At 45.2% G+C, this 13,824-nt stretch overlaps 1 protein-coding gene across 5 annotated transcripts in view; it reads left to right on the top strand.

Annotated features, from left to right (window-relative positions):
* The window catches only part of AMOTL1 (angiomotin like 1), a 144,492-nt gene that overhangs the window by 85,519 nt on the left and 45,149 nt on the right, over positions 1-13,824 (top strand). For all 5 annotated transcript variants that reach the window (XM_016206775.2, XM_016206778.2, XM_016206777.2 and 2 more), the window contains one exon: positions 9,092-9,383. In XM_016206775.2, coding sequence (XP_016062261.2) covers positions 9,092-9,383 — 292 coding nt within the window. The remainder of the gene's footprint in view (positions 1-9,091; positions 9,384-13,824) is intronic.

Here is a 13,824-nt window from a genome sequence, read left to right as displayed (position 1 = left end):
GTCTATTTTAGTAGTTAGATTTATTTGATCTTGGAAATTGTTCTTCATGTTTGATGTTCATATGGTTTATATATTTAATGAATTCAGAGTAAACTAAAACTGTTCTCTAACACTTCCCCTGATTTTCCAGTTTCTCAAATTCCTTTCTCCCTTTAGTGGGTAACAATGGAGCAGAGGTGGTGTTGGCAGGAAGACTACACTTTTAGTGCCTATGTGTCAGGCACTTTGTGTGGGTTATCCTTAATCTTCCCAACAGTCCTAAGGGGTGCATACGATTAATATCCCTATTTTTATAGATGATAAACCTTAGGCTTAGAGAGAGATTAAAGTAACTGAGTCATGGGCACCAGCTGGGAAGTGCAGGAGCCAGAATGCAACCTGGACCTGTGTGTCACACACTGCGCCTCCCAGTTCACACCATATGTGCGCATGACTACTGTATGCTGCAGAGGACACAAAGATTTACATTTTCACTTGGTGTCACTTACCTGGTGAATTTCTAATCAGATTTATACATCACACCTTGTGTGTTTTTCAGGAGGACCAGAATGCTGATAAAGTATTCCAGACTCTAGGAGGAAAGTCCTCCGGATATCCTTTCTCTCCGGATATCCTGGAAGACTTAGGAGCAAACTCAGCCTTGCTGACGGCTCCAGGCTGTGAGCTCTAGTCTATCTTTAGTTTGCATTTATTTGGAAGTGGGGACTTGGGAGAATATTGTTTATTGCCTTAGCCTGTTTTTGACTGAACCTGTTTTTTAGCAGAATGTTTCAGTTATGGAAGATAAGCACTATTTTAATGATTAATTTTTGAGTTTATAAAAAGTCACTCCTGTTGTTAAAAGGAGCATTTTCCCTTCTTTGAACCTCTCCATTGCCTTTTTTGCCCTTTATCTGGCCTGAGTCTTGCCCGTTCAACATAGGGGGTTTGATTTCCTAGCTGCCTGGAAGCAGAAGGAAGAGTGGTGACTGTTTATTATTAATATTTTATTTATCTATGAACATGAATTTGATTTCTAACATGTAGATGGATACTTTATAAAAGCATGAAATGCCCTTCTGTCCTAAGCTGATGAAAACATCTTATGAGATGACATTAGAGGTGGAGGTGCTGTGGGCTTCCTTCCACAGAGTATGCTTGCTCAGTTCTCTTCATCACCACCAGTTATCACAACCACCATCCTTCCCATCTGTGCAGGGAGCTTGTAGTTCCCTGCATCAATGGAAGGAACCTATGGTGCGGTCAATCACCCAAATCACCCATATTTTTCTTTAAAAAAATGCACTGTGCATTTCCCCCCAAGAAAAGCTCTGGGTTTGGTTTTATTTAAGATGGTGTCAAAGTTACTGACATTCTTTTGGGAACACTCCAAATGACAGTGCAGGGGGGAGGGAGCAAAGGGGGACAGAGCCCAGGAGAATGTGTGGCAAGTTAGAGAGAATGTCTCTCCCCAGGAAACCCATGTCAGTCCAACAATGCAGCCAGAATGTAGATTAAAACATGAACAAGCGTAAAGACTTGTGCTAAAGAGCAGGTCAGACTCTTGGTGGGCTCGAGGTTTGGAATGTGCTGGGTGGAGTACAAGAAAGAGTGTTTGGTGGTCCCATCTTATTTGAGTCAGAAATGGCTAGAGGAGGAAGGAGAATTTTTGGAGTAAGTGTATGTTTCCAAAGTGGTGAATTATGATTTGCAATATAGTTGTGAAAATAAATTGCTTTGTGGGGCCAAAAGGTAAGCCAGACCCACAGCTATTGGATTAAAAACTATACATTGTCCTTAACAAAAATGAGGCCGTAGAGCCTTATTTAAATTCCACCAGCTAAACATGTGTTTTGAATACCAGCATTAGAACTCAGGAGTTTCTCCAGTTTTTAAGCTGAATTATATCTGGGTGAGCCAAGTAAAATGCCCTGTTTATCCTGAGAAACAGCTCTGCAGTATGGGAATTTCAAAAGGCTAGGGTCAAGTTCAGGTTACTTTCTCAGGAAGCCTAACACAATTCCAGCTGTAATGAATTAAATGAGTGACTTCTCCAAACAAGAGGATTCTCGATACCCATCCTGCATAGCAATAGTTATGACCGTAGCTTACCCAAGAGTCGAGTCTTCATATGGACATTTGTCAGTCTTACGGTGTCTTCGCAATCAGGGGGAACAAATTGGGAAGATACGGGTTTGGGGAAATGAGGTTCAAGGGGGTTTGAGTTCTGGCTCTTCCACTTTGTGACAAATTGCGTAAGCTCTCTGAGCCTCAGTTTTCCTTATCTGCAACTTGTTACAGCTGCTTTTTCCTAAAACGAATCGATTTTCTTCCTTACATGGATAAAATGTGTTCATTATAGAAAATTTAGAAGTACGGATAATTTCTACTCCTCTCCCCCCCCAAAAAAAAGCAAAAGAAAGAAAATAGAAATTGCCTACAGCTCTGTTACCCAAAGATAACCACTGTTAACTACTCTTCATTATGTTACTTTGAGGGTCAGAAAAGTATAAGAAAATACTGTAAGTTGGAAAGCTCTATGTAAAAATATAGGGTATTTTTACTGAGCGAGAAGTCTTAAAATTTGAACCTCTTCATAACCAAGAAGGCTTTTATTGTTTCGTCTTATTTTTAAATTCATTTATCTCACTTTGTTTACTTTTCTCTGTTAAAATAACAATGCTGTTTCCATAATGTACATGTATTTACTTAGATAATGAAATGCTTTTTCAAATAGCCATACATGTTCACTGTAGAAATTACATAAAGAGAAGAAAAATATAAAAAAACAAAAAGAAATCCATAAAATATTAAGTTTCCTTTGGAAAATGTATCTAGCTGCTTGCATATTTTCTTTTGAATTACTTGATCACGTCTTTCATCTGTTTAGCCGTTGATGAATCTTTTCCTGTCATATTTTGAAAAATTTTGTCAATCGTTCAAGCCATATTTAGTAAATGTTAGCATAATGGCTTAATTGTAGATAAATATCTAGTTTAATTTATTGATCAGCATTGATGCTTGGGGACCTGGGGACCGCGGAGTGGGGACAGCTGGTCTCCGTGCGTGAATTGCTCTGAGGCCCGCTGGATTCTGGAATCGTCTCTCCACAATGAGGCCTTTGGTATACGGGCAGTGTGGTCCAGAGCAGTGCCATCTAATAGAAATACAGTGTAAGCCGCATGTCTAATTACAGGTTTTCTAGCAGTCACATTTTTAAAAAGTTAAACAGGTGAAACTGATTTTAAAACATGTTTTAGTTAAGCCATTATATCCAAAATATTAATACTTCGGTAGGTAATCAACATAAAAAACTATTAATGAGAGAGTTTACATTTTTTGTACTATTTATATATTTATGTGTATTTTACACTTCCTGCACATCTCAATTCAGACTGGCCACATTTCAGGTGTTTGGTGGCTACATGTGGCTTGTTGCTAGTTTGGATAGCATAGGTCTAGAAGGAAGTGAGAGTCTGTGTCTTAGAGTGTATGAATGTCACCTTGAAGCTACGCTCCTGTTCTGCATTGCATTGCAAGGAAACTGTAGAAGTGGAAGGTTCTAAGGTACTCAAGTACACTTGATTCCTTGTAGAGGCTTTAGGATTTGGGACTGTGATTCTCACCACACAGTGTCTGAAGAGGAGGGGATAACCAAAGCTGTGTTTCTTGCCTTTCTCCTAATAACCATTAGCAATGTGTGATAAAACAACAGAGGCTAACGGTTATTAAATCCTTTCCTAAAGATAGATGCTGTGTGCAGTGCTTTACATGCATTGTCTCATTTACTGCTTACAACTCTGTGAGGTAATGCTAGTGTGGTTACATGGTTAGAAAGAAGCAGAACCAGAAAAAAGACCCCTATTAAGGAATTGCTATCCTGTACCAACATGGGAAAAAGCCCTGGTGTGGTGAAATGTGGTGGGTTCAGGACCCCCAGATTGAAGTCCGTGTTTCTGCTTTATAAAGACTGCGGGATCTCTGGTTTGTGAATCTTCTGAGCCTTAGTTTGCATACTTTAAGAACAGGGCAATTATATAGAACAGGAGAGCAGTGAATGCCCAGGCTTGTGAGAATTAAATGTCACAGTGGGTGTACAGTGTTATGCACAGAACATTTACATACAGGAATAATGGAAATACATAAGTTTAAATAAGCTTTTGCATGAAGACCTGTGTGCAGAGAGGAACGGGTGGACTGTTGACTGGATGTCACAGTGACCTTGTTTTCGTAAACTAAATGACATCCTCACTCTAGTTTTGAGCTGCATTTTGTGGCTCCAAATACATGAGAAGAAGGGCAGTGGCCAGAGCCATGTTATTATATTAGCAATGTCATGGTTAGAGATTCTACCTATATGAATCCCGAAGAAATCTCAATATGAGAGGTCTCTTCCTTAATAAGACAGTGATGAAGGTTTAGCCATTCTTTGAAAGCACATCAAGCATTTATGGTCTCCTAACTTGCTCTTGGGCTTGGGGCTAAATCAATCGACAATTTAATGGACATCAACTGAGTATGTCTTAATTTTCTACCCCCCCCCAAAAAGTAATACTAATAGGGAGAAAAGACACACATGTTTGAAAAATTAAATATTACATTTAAATAAAAATTCAAGAGAACAAAAGGTATGACATAAGGCCAATGGTGGTAGATTGTCAGGAGTGTGATTCAGGCAGGGCAGTAAGTTCAGAGGAAAGAAATGGGTGCACGCTCGGCTTGGGCTTTGTGCAGCATGGTCCACGTCGTTGACAGTGGAGGACCAGCCTACTGGGCTTCCCTGTATGACCCCTACTTTGTCTCTTAGATGTGGCTCTTTAAATGCTATGATTCTTCTTTTTAATACATCACTATGGACTTGGGGAAAGGAGGCTTCTTGAGTACTGCTCAGATGTAGTTAAATAACGATAGGTCGGTGGCAGGTGGGAAAAGGTCACTTTCTGTGGTGTTCCAAGGCTCATTAGGTTCCCTGAGAAAAGGAGCAGGATGTGTTGCTGGTACCTGCCTCTGTTTTATTTTTTTAAATGATTTTAGAGAGAAGAAGGGTGGGGGGAGAGAGAGAGGGAGAGAGAGAGAGAGAGACATTGATATGAGAGAGAAACGTCGATTGGTTGTCTCGCACACTTGTCCCAACCAGGGATGGGACCCGCCACCTTTTGGTGTACGGGACGACACTCCACCTGACCAAGCCACACCAGCCAGGGCCACCTGCCCCAGTTTTGTAAGGATTAAGCAAGGTGACGAAATGTGGTGGCCAGCAGATAATACAGACCCTCAACAAATGTTAGTTGAATGTTCTCTGTAGGGAAGACCTTAACCTGTGAAAGATAATAACGCTGAATATAAGTAACAGTGGAGGACAACAGCTCAGGCAGGTTTCTAGCCTTGTTCCCCCTGAGGCAGCGGGAGCCTCTGCTGCTAGGGTGTGAATCCTGGACGCGGTGGCTCAGCCTGGGGCGGACGACCAAAGGGGGCTGCCTGCCCTCTGTGCTTTCACCAGGACAGGGCAACGGTGAGCTGCATAGGCCCTGGCGTCAGAAAGCCTGGGCTTGGATTTCCTTTATGTTGCTGATATCTCCGTTACACGTACTTTGCAAGTTACCATCCCGTGCCTTGTTTTTCTCACCTAAACAGAGAGGCAGACAATGGTACTTGTTTTGTAAGGCGGTTATTTAGGTCAGGGTGAGATGATGCATATAGTAGCGCCTACCACAGCGGCTGGAATGTAACAAGTGCCCAATAAATGTTAGCCATAACAGAAAATTTTTATTGGACTTCTCATGAATGCCACACTCAGTGCGAGGCTCTGCACTGGGGCTGTGGGATACAAATGATAATTACAGTAATGGTGATTACTAGCCAGCATTTGTCCAGTGTTTACTTTGTGCCTGGCTTTATACATATTAACCCCTTTAGCCCTGTAACAATGAGCTGAATGGCATAAAGTCCCAGGAAACTGAGACACATGATACCGAATAAGCTAGCTCTCTGACTTCACATCTGACGGAGGAAATAGGCTCACAGATAGACAGTTATAGCATGGAATTCTGTTCGCAGGTAGTTTCTCAATAAATGATGGTTCCATCTACTTTCCCCTTTTCTCTGTGTCCCCATTACTATGACATACTTATCCCAATGGTGGCTGATCAATAGCATTCTCTTTGGAAGCTGGAGATAGGTTGCTTCATAGCACTGGTGTGATCTTGTGTGAAATTTTCCAGTTCTTCCCCAACACTCTTTCCCCCTCATTTACTCTAAGCCTGAAGCTGGCTCAGTGGTGGGGCCAGGGAATAGAGGTTTGCTCTCCTACCTGCACATCACTGTAATGGGGAGTTTATTGAATGTGTAACCGAGTTATTTGTGAGGCCGCTGTTGTCTGTTTAATAGAAGACTTCCCATTTTGGAAAAGCCTGTTCTTTCGTGTCCCTTAAGCTTGGCAAACACCCTTTCCTGCATTGCCACTCCAGTAAATAGTTACCATCTCAGATGACTTAGGCTGGCATTAAGCACTTCCTTTTTGTTATATAACAGTGAAAGATAACTGAGAAGATAAGCCCGTCATTGATCATCTGTGAGTTCCAAATCCCAGAGTTCAATAAATGTTAAAAGATAGAAGCCCCAGCCTGAAGCTGCGTGGGTCAGAGGGAAGCCCTGGTGCTTCAAAAAACAGGACTGTGGGCTCATCTGGGCCCCCTCAGCTCCCAGGAGACCACCACGTTTGTCCCTTGCGTTGGATGCAGTGCAAAGGGAGTACTTAGGAGATGGGAATGGGTGTCTGCCTTCGAATCGAGGCAGTGTAATTTGTGGTTATTTTGCCTTTTGCCAAGGTAACCTCTTTCCATGAGAAATGCACGGTAGGATTCAGCCTGCCTTCAGGAATGCACTTAGTAACATATCTGTGGTTTTTGTGGGTTCACGCTTGATAGGCGTACCTGGAATCTGGGGTGCAGGCTGGGCATTGTAAATGGCCCTGGAGGCAGTTTGCTCTTGGAATGGAGCTGAACCCCATACACACAGATCTCCTCGTACATGCAGGCTCACACATACCACATACGCTTCGGTGTGGAAGGGGTCCAAATCCGTTAACACGCACCAACGCTTTACTTCTAAAGAGATGGCCAGACCATTGTGTAATCAGTGTGGAGAGGGAGGGGATGGAGGGTTTACGTATTCCCACTGACAGCATTTCTTTCTGAAATCTGAGGATGGCTGGAAGGTGAAGCTCACTTAAGGAATACAGAATTACATTGAGCTCCACAGTTCACCTTGCCTTGGGGAACTTAGATCCCAGCTATTTTCACAGGAAAGGGAAAGGCTCCTGGGTTGAAGGCATGAGGAAATCTAGTAGGGAAGTATCTCCCGAGCTCAGGTGGAGTCTCTGATGTTAGTTCGCTACCAAAGCAAGGCCTGGGGTCAGTTACTCTGTTAGGATCTGCTGGGCTTATTCTTTGCTCATCTTTATGAATGCCTGTGTGTCCATGTAGGTTGGGCTTAGACAACCTTGTCAAATTGTCTTCTGGATTTGACATTTAGCTGCCAGGAGAGAGCATTCAGAGGAATCCTGGCTACAAGAAATGCTTATGAAATTAGAGATTCGGAGACTGACAGGGTCCAAAAACATTCCAGCAAGTATACTTGAAAATAGAAGACCAGATGACCTCCTGGGAAAAATGGGGGTAGTAGCCCTGATAGCTTTGGCTATGGATGGCGACAAGTAACAGGAAGTGACACAGGTTAACAAGATTAGAAGTAGCTGCATCTCCAGAGGACCCAACCCTTTGAGACAGAATGTTGATGATTTGGGGGTTGCTGATAATTCTTAGTGCCCTGACTCCCAGGTTGAGACCTAAAGGTTGACGGGCTCAACAAGAAATCTAGTTTCCCCAAGTCCCTGCAGAAGAGTGACAGCTGTGGTTGGGAACTAGATATTGAGACTGTCTTTGCTGTTTTACACCTGTAGAGGTTGTTAGAAGGCCTTGGCTTAGGCTGAAAGAAAATATGATGGTTCTTCCGGAACAGGTTAGCAGGAGTGAGGAGGGGGTTGTTAGGAGGTGGAGATTCATGATTTAAATGTAGGAGCTAGACCCAGAATTTGAACAGTCAAGGGACACCTCTATGTGTTCTTTTTCACATGGCTAAAATTAGACTTTTGATTTCCAGACCTCCTCACCCCAGCAAATCAAAACACAAAAAATTAGTTCCTTCCCTGGGACTCCCCCATTTCATTAAATGGTACCCCTATCCATTTATGTGGAGCCCAAAATCTAGGAGTAATTTTTCCCCCCTCACTTTCTTTCCCCCCATCCACAATGAATATAAAACATAGCCTAAATCCATCCATCCTTTCTCTTCTGCTACTACCCTGTGCGCCTTCATCAGTTCCCACCTAGATCACACCTAGGTGACCTTTTGTCCATCCCTGCCACTCACTGTATGTACCATGTGTACAAAAGTCAAAGTAAAGGTGGCTTCTCCACTGACCTCTGTTTACACCCTAAAGGAAGGGCTGGCCTTGTCTTGCAAAAGCCCTTGCCCATCCCTCTGGTCTTAGCTCCTACTGCTTTTGCTGGCCATGCTTGTATCAGGTTGCTTTCTTCTACTTGATCTTGCCCATGCTAAGTCCTGCCCTAGGCCCGAGCACTGGCCGATTCCCCTTCCCGGAATACTCCTTTCCCCACTTCTCTGCTCCCTCCCACCCCAGCCACAAACTCCTTCCCTGGCCTGTCAGTGTGAACCAGCCACTCAGTCATTCCCCGCCACATCACTCTGCTTTGTTTTGGGGGAGTACTCATTACTTTTCAATACCCTGCTTCGTTTGTCTATTGTTTGATGGCTTGCCTGTCTCTCTCCTGAGAATGTAAGCTTCATGAGAGCAGGGGCCTTATCTCTCTCGTTCACTGTACCCCCAGTAACCAGAACAGTGCTGATGCAGAGGGAGACAGTAAGTATCTGTGGAATGACGGACTGAACCCGCTGTACTCGGCCCAGCACTGGAAAGTTCACTGATGACCTCTGGCCGTGGAAGCCGTCCCTAGTGCGTCTATTGCGGGGCCTGCCTTCCTCCTCTGCCGTTTCCCTGGGGTCTGATTCCTGGTCTTCTGTTCCCTTGCAGCCGCCCATGCCAGCTTCCTTTCCCGTCCACAGTGCAGCAGCACAGCCCGATGTCCTCCCAGAACTCCTCGGCCAGCGGGCCCCTGCACTCCACCCCCTTGCCGCTGCCACTGCCCGTGACCCTGGCTGCGCCGCAGCCCCCGCCGGCAGCCTCCCCCAGCCAGCAGCTTGGTCCAGATGCATTTGCGATTGTGGAGCGAGCCCAGCAGATGGTGGAGATACTAACGGAGGAGAACCGGGTGCTTCACCAGGAACTTCAGGGTTACTATGACAATGCTGACAAGCTCCACAAGGTACGTGACTTCCCGAGGTTCTCCAAAAGGGACAGAATTCTTTACCTGCTCATGGGTGGTTGATTTGCTGACTCACTTGCCAGCTGTTAAGTAGATCCCTTTTTGTGCCAGGTGCTGTGCAAGGCTTGAAGGAGACAAAAAATAAATACGAGGCGGTGCCTGCCTGGGGGAGCTTACAGTCCAAAAGGGGAAAGTTACCTAAGCTACTACCTGCGATGGAACTTCAGGGGTCTACAGTGGGTACAGCGGAGGTGGCCCTGATCTGAGACTCAGAGGTTAAGGAGTGTTTCCCCAGGTGAACAGTGTGGAAGAGGGAACACTCAGAGTAGCACAGGGAATGAGTTGAGAGAGATGGGCTTTCCTTTAAGCCTGGGGCTCTCAGACAGGATCCTGTTATCGCCATACTAGTTTCATTAGCTGGGCTCTGCAAAAGCAGCCTTGACTTAACACTGAGGGTAGAGTACATGTTACTGCGCCCTGTCTTTATACTTGTGACTTGTCAGGTGGGAAGATGCTGTGTAATTCCAGCCCAGGTAGTTATTTTGGGAATATTAGAATATACAGCAGCCTTCCTTCTTAGGGCTTATGCTGAGAGCCAAAGTCAGTAGAAAAACATCCAGCAAGAGTGAACTGTTGTGGGCAGTGATTTCATGATGATCCACATGTCAGCACTTGAAATGCTGCAGGTAGAACAGAAGACGTGAGGGGGCAAAGGTAATAGGTGTTTTAAGGCAGCAGAACCACGGGGCACTTGAGTTTCCTTTCTGCAGGCAAAGAGGCACATGTGGTAGAAGACATCTTATAAGATCCTGGGCAGTCAGGGCTTTTGTAAAGAGAAAGGGTGGAATACAAACCCCGCCTGACCCCGGGAGCATTGTCATTGGGTTCTGTGTGACAGTTACTGCTCCTGATTGGTCATTTAGTGTTCACTGTTTGGCATTGATCTCTCAGGGGAAGCCTGCTCTTTTTGCTGGTCGTGGTTTCCGAGCAGTCAGCTCCTCTGATTTTTTGAGGGCTGGTGGTAAACAGCTGGGAGCAGTGGGTTTGATGATAAATATGTGCACAGACAGACTGTGCCCCAGCATGTTTGTGCCGAGCTTCCACTAAAATTGTCTGGAGCTCCCTGGAGTCAAGACCAGGCTTGGCTGAGAGAGCTCTGGCTGCCTCTATTGGAGGGGGGAAAATGAGAGCCAGAAAAAAACGGGCTGCCTAAAGAGTGCTGCCTCACTCCCACCCCAGTCAGACCCTTAGGAGGTGGGAAACAAGCCTGCCGTCTCCTGGCCTTGGCGGTAAGTCACTGCTCAGGCCCACGCTTGCCTCTGACACCTCCCAGGGCAGCTTCTTTCCAGGTATGGTCTAAAAATTGGAAAGGACCAACTCAGCACTTTTGGGAAATAAGCAGTCCTTTCTTTTCCTTTTCCTCTGTGGCAGACACAGCCAGGAGTTATGTGGACCCACCTGAGGGCAGTTAGATTCTGAATCTTTTCACATGGGTATTTTTGAACAGTTACATGGAGGGGGCAGAGACTGGGAAGTTTTGTTACTCTTTGTTGATTTGTTTATTAATATGTATTTTATTGACCTGTAACATTTTTTTCTTGATGCACATTTCTATTATCATTATTATTATTATTATTATTGACTTTTTAGAGGTGTGGGGGGAGAGAAACACCAATTTTTGTTCCACTTATTTATGCATTCATTGATTGATTCTTGTATGTGCCCTGATCGAAGATCGAACCTGCAACCGTAGTGTGTTGGGATGACGTTCTAACCAACTGAGCTACCTGGCCAGGGCCCACATTTCTATTTTGAAAAAGAAAATCCATTTCCCAGTGACTCGGTTTCCCTGCACAGGGGATGATTCTTAAACTTTGTGGCCAAAAGGATTTTGATGACTTCTGAAAAAGAAAAATCAAAAGCTATTTGCCTTCTGGAACCCAAAGCCCCTTCAGTCCCTTGAATCATAAATGCCTCTGCAGATAATACAGTTCATTGATCTGCCAATTGTCAAACTGGAATCGTCAGTTTAAAAACTCAGATTTTGACAGATCCTTGCTGTACCCATCACTAGCTCTGTAGCTACTCTCAATAACTAGGACCACAGGATGGAGGAGCTGCATGAACTCTGTGACTTAGCAGGCTCGTGTGCCTGAGGTTGTCTAGGCCTCCCCTCGGCTCAGCCTCCCTTCCCAGTTGTCTCTCCGCTGCTGCTTACACCTCAGGTCTTGGGAGAGGGCTGTTGATGAGGTTGACTTTGCTTCTCAGTGACAAGGACCCCCACTTCGGGTGGAGCCATTCTACTGTGTCGTAGGAAGTGGCTGCCCTGTGCCAGCAATAATATCCGGGCTGGGATCCTCGCGCACTGGGAGCACTCAGAGGGCTTCATTGTAAGGGCAGAACCGAAAATAGAAGAATGTTTAATTGCAGGGCTTAGCCTGTGCACGCTGTGCCAGGAACAAGGCAGGAAAGAAGGGCTGAGCCTGGAGACTGCCAGAGCACAGCCGAGGCGGGCAGACCCTGGTTCCAGAGGCACGAGGTGGTGATTATCTCTGTTAGTGTTGGAATGAGGGTCGTGGACCCTCAGAAAGAAAGGGTGTTTTTCAGTATTTCCTTTTGGTCACTCATCTGCTTCTCTTTCCTCCTCGTTTCCCTGAAACATAATTAATGGTCGGCACTTCCAGCAGGACCAGACTGTGGGCTATTTAGTGGGTGGCCTCAGAAGCCATCAGGGCGCAGATGGACCTTTGGAAGGTAAGGGCTTGAAGGCATGTGAAGGCATTTACGGTTACCCCAGGCCTGCCTTAATGAAGACACTCTTGTCAGCATGACAGTGGCTCTGACAGCGGAGTCTGTGACTTGGATAGCAGGCCTGTCTTGGGTCCTGTGGGTCCCTGAGCTGCGCATAGGAAGGTGCTCAGGAAAAAAGCCTCTGTCCAGAGCTTGGAGTGGCTGAGATCTTCTCGGGGCCCTTCTCTGCCTATTTGCTTCATGGCGGCAGGCTTTCCACTCTGCCTATAGTTCTGTTTCTGGGACAGTGAGTGCTTCTCTGTGAGTTCAAGGGCTTTTAATGACCCGACCTAAGAGCTTTGCTTCTCTTTCCTCCCCGTTTCCCTGAGACATAATTAATGGTCAGCACTTCCAGCAGGACCAGACTGTGGGCTATTAAGTGGGCTGGACATCTGTGCAGGAAGGGAGTATGGGCGTCGGGAAGGCAAACCCAGTATTCTCTTCACAAGATCACACTCAGACTCTGAACTGGCCCAGTTGGTTGTTATATCAAAGCCAGTCTGTCCAGCCTTCTCTTCATCTTTAACAAACGTCAGGGAGGAGTTAAGATGCTCTGGACATGAGGGATTTGAAGAAGAGGGTGTGGTTCTTGTTCTGAAGGAGGGTGCAATTAGAAATCACAGAGCTTTGGACTTAAAATTATGAAAACGATTTTAGTCCAGTTTCCCACCCCTTAGGAATCCTCCTTCATGTCCCTGAAAGGAGGCCATTCATTTTTTACTTGAATGCTTCCAGGGATAAGAAGCTCACTCCTGGGCATAGCACACTTCTGGAAAATGTAGTTGGGAAATTCTTATGTTGAATCAAAATCTGCATCTTTTTAACTTTGTACATTTAGTCATTGTTCTGTCCTGTATGACCATGGTAAAGGAGACTAATCTGTCTCCATTGTGACAGCTGTCATTTCTCACAGGAAGTACCTTATCCTGAACTAAGACTCTTGCTCTTTCTCTTTTGGTAGCTACAAGCACATAACCACATCCCAGTTCTTAAAAAAATTTTTTAAATATATCTTCATTGATTTCAGAGAGAGGGAGATAGAGACATCAATGATGAGAGTCATTGATCGGCTGCCTCCTGCAGGCCCCTCATTGGGGATTGAGCCCGCAACCTGGGCATGTGCCCTGACCAGAAATCGAACCCCGATCACTTGGATCCTAGGTCGACGCTCAACCGCTGAGCCACACCCAGCCGGGCATATCCCAGTTCTTGATTGTTTAGTATTTGAGATTGTAAACTATGCTGTCAGAGGGATCATGTGGCTTCCTTTCCTAGTGCGCAGAGGGAAGTTCTTTTAGTGAAAGGAAAGAATCCAAGGTCAGGCATCATTTCTCAGTGCCCAAGACTGTTTTTAGGAGGTATAAATTTAAAGGTGAATTAATCAGTCAGTATTTTTGTTACTGGCAGGTACAGTTCTAGGGCTGTGAGGACTATTCCTGCCCTTAAGGAACTGACAATCAAGTCAGAGCCACAAAATGTGTATGCACATCCGCATTCCAGTCAGATGAATACAACAGATGAACGTTCAGCGGGTGGTGAGCTGAGGAAGGCTTCCTAGTTGTCCTGGGCTTGGAGCATTGGCAGGTGCCTCAGGTTTTATGGTCCTCTCTGCTTCCGTAACGACTAGGTGATGCCCTTTGGTCGTGACAGG

Source organism: Miniopterus natalensis, chromosome 11 (assembly GCF_054644295.1).
Source record: "Miniopterus natalensis isolate mMinNat1 chromosome 11, mMinNat1.hap1, whole genome shotgun sequence".
Classification (NCBI taxonomy): domain Eukaryota; kingdom Metazoa; phylum Chordata; class Mammalia; order Chiroptera; family Miniopteridae; genus Miniopterus; species Miniopterus natalensis.
This window is presented reverse-complemented; position numbering and strand designations above follow the sequence as displayed.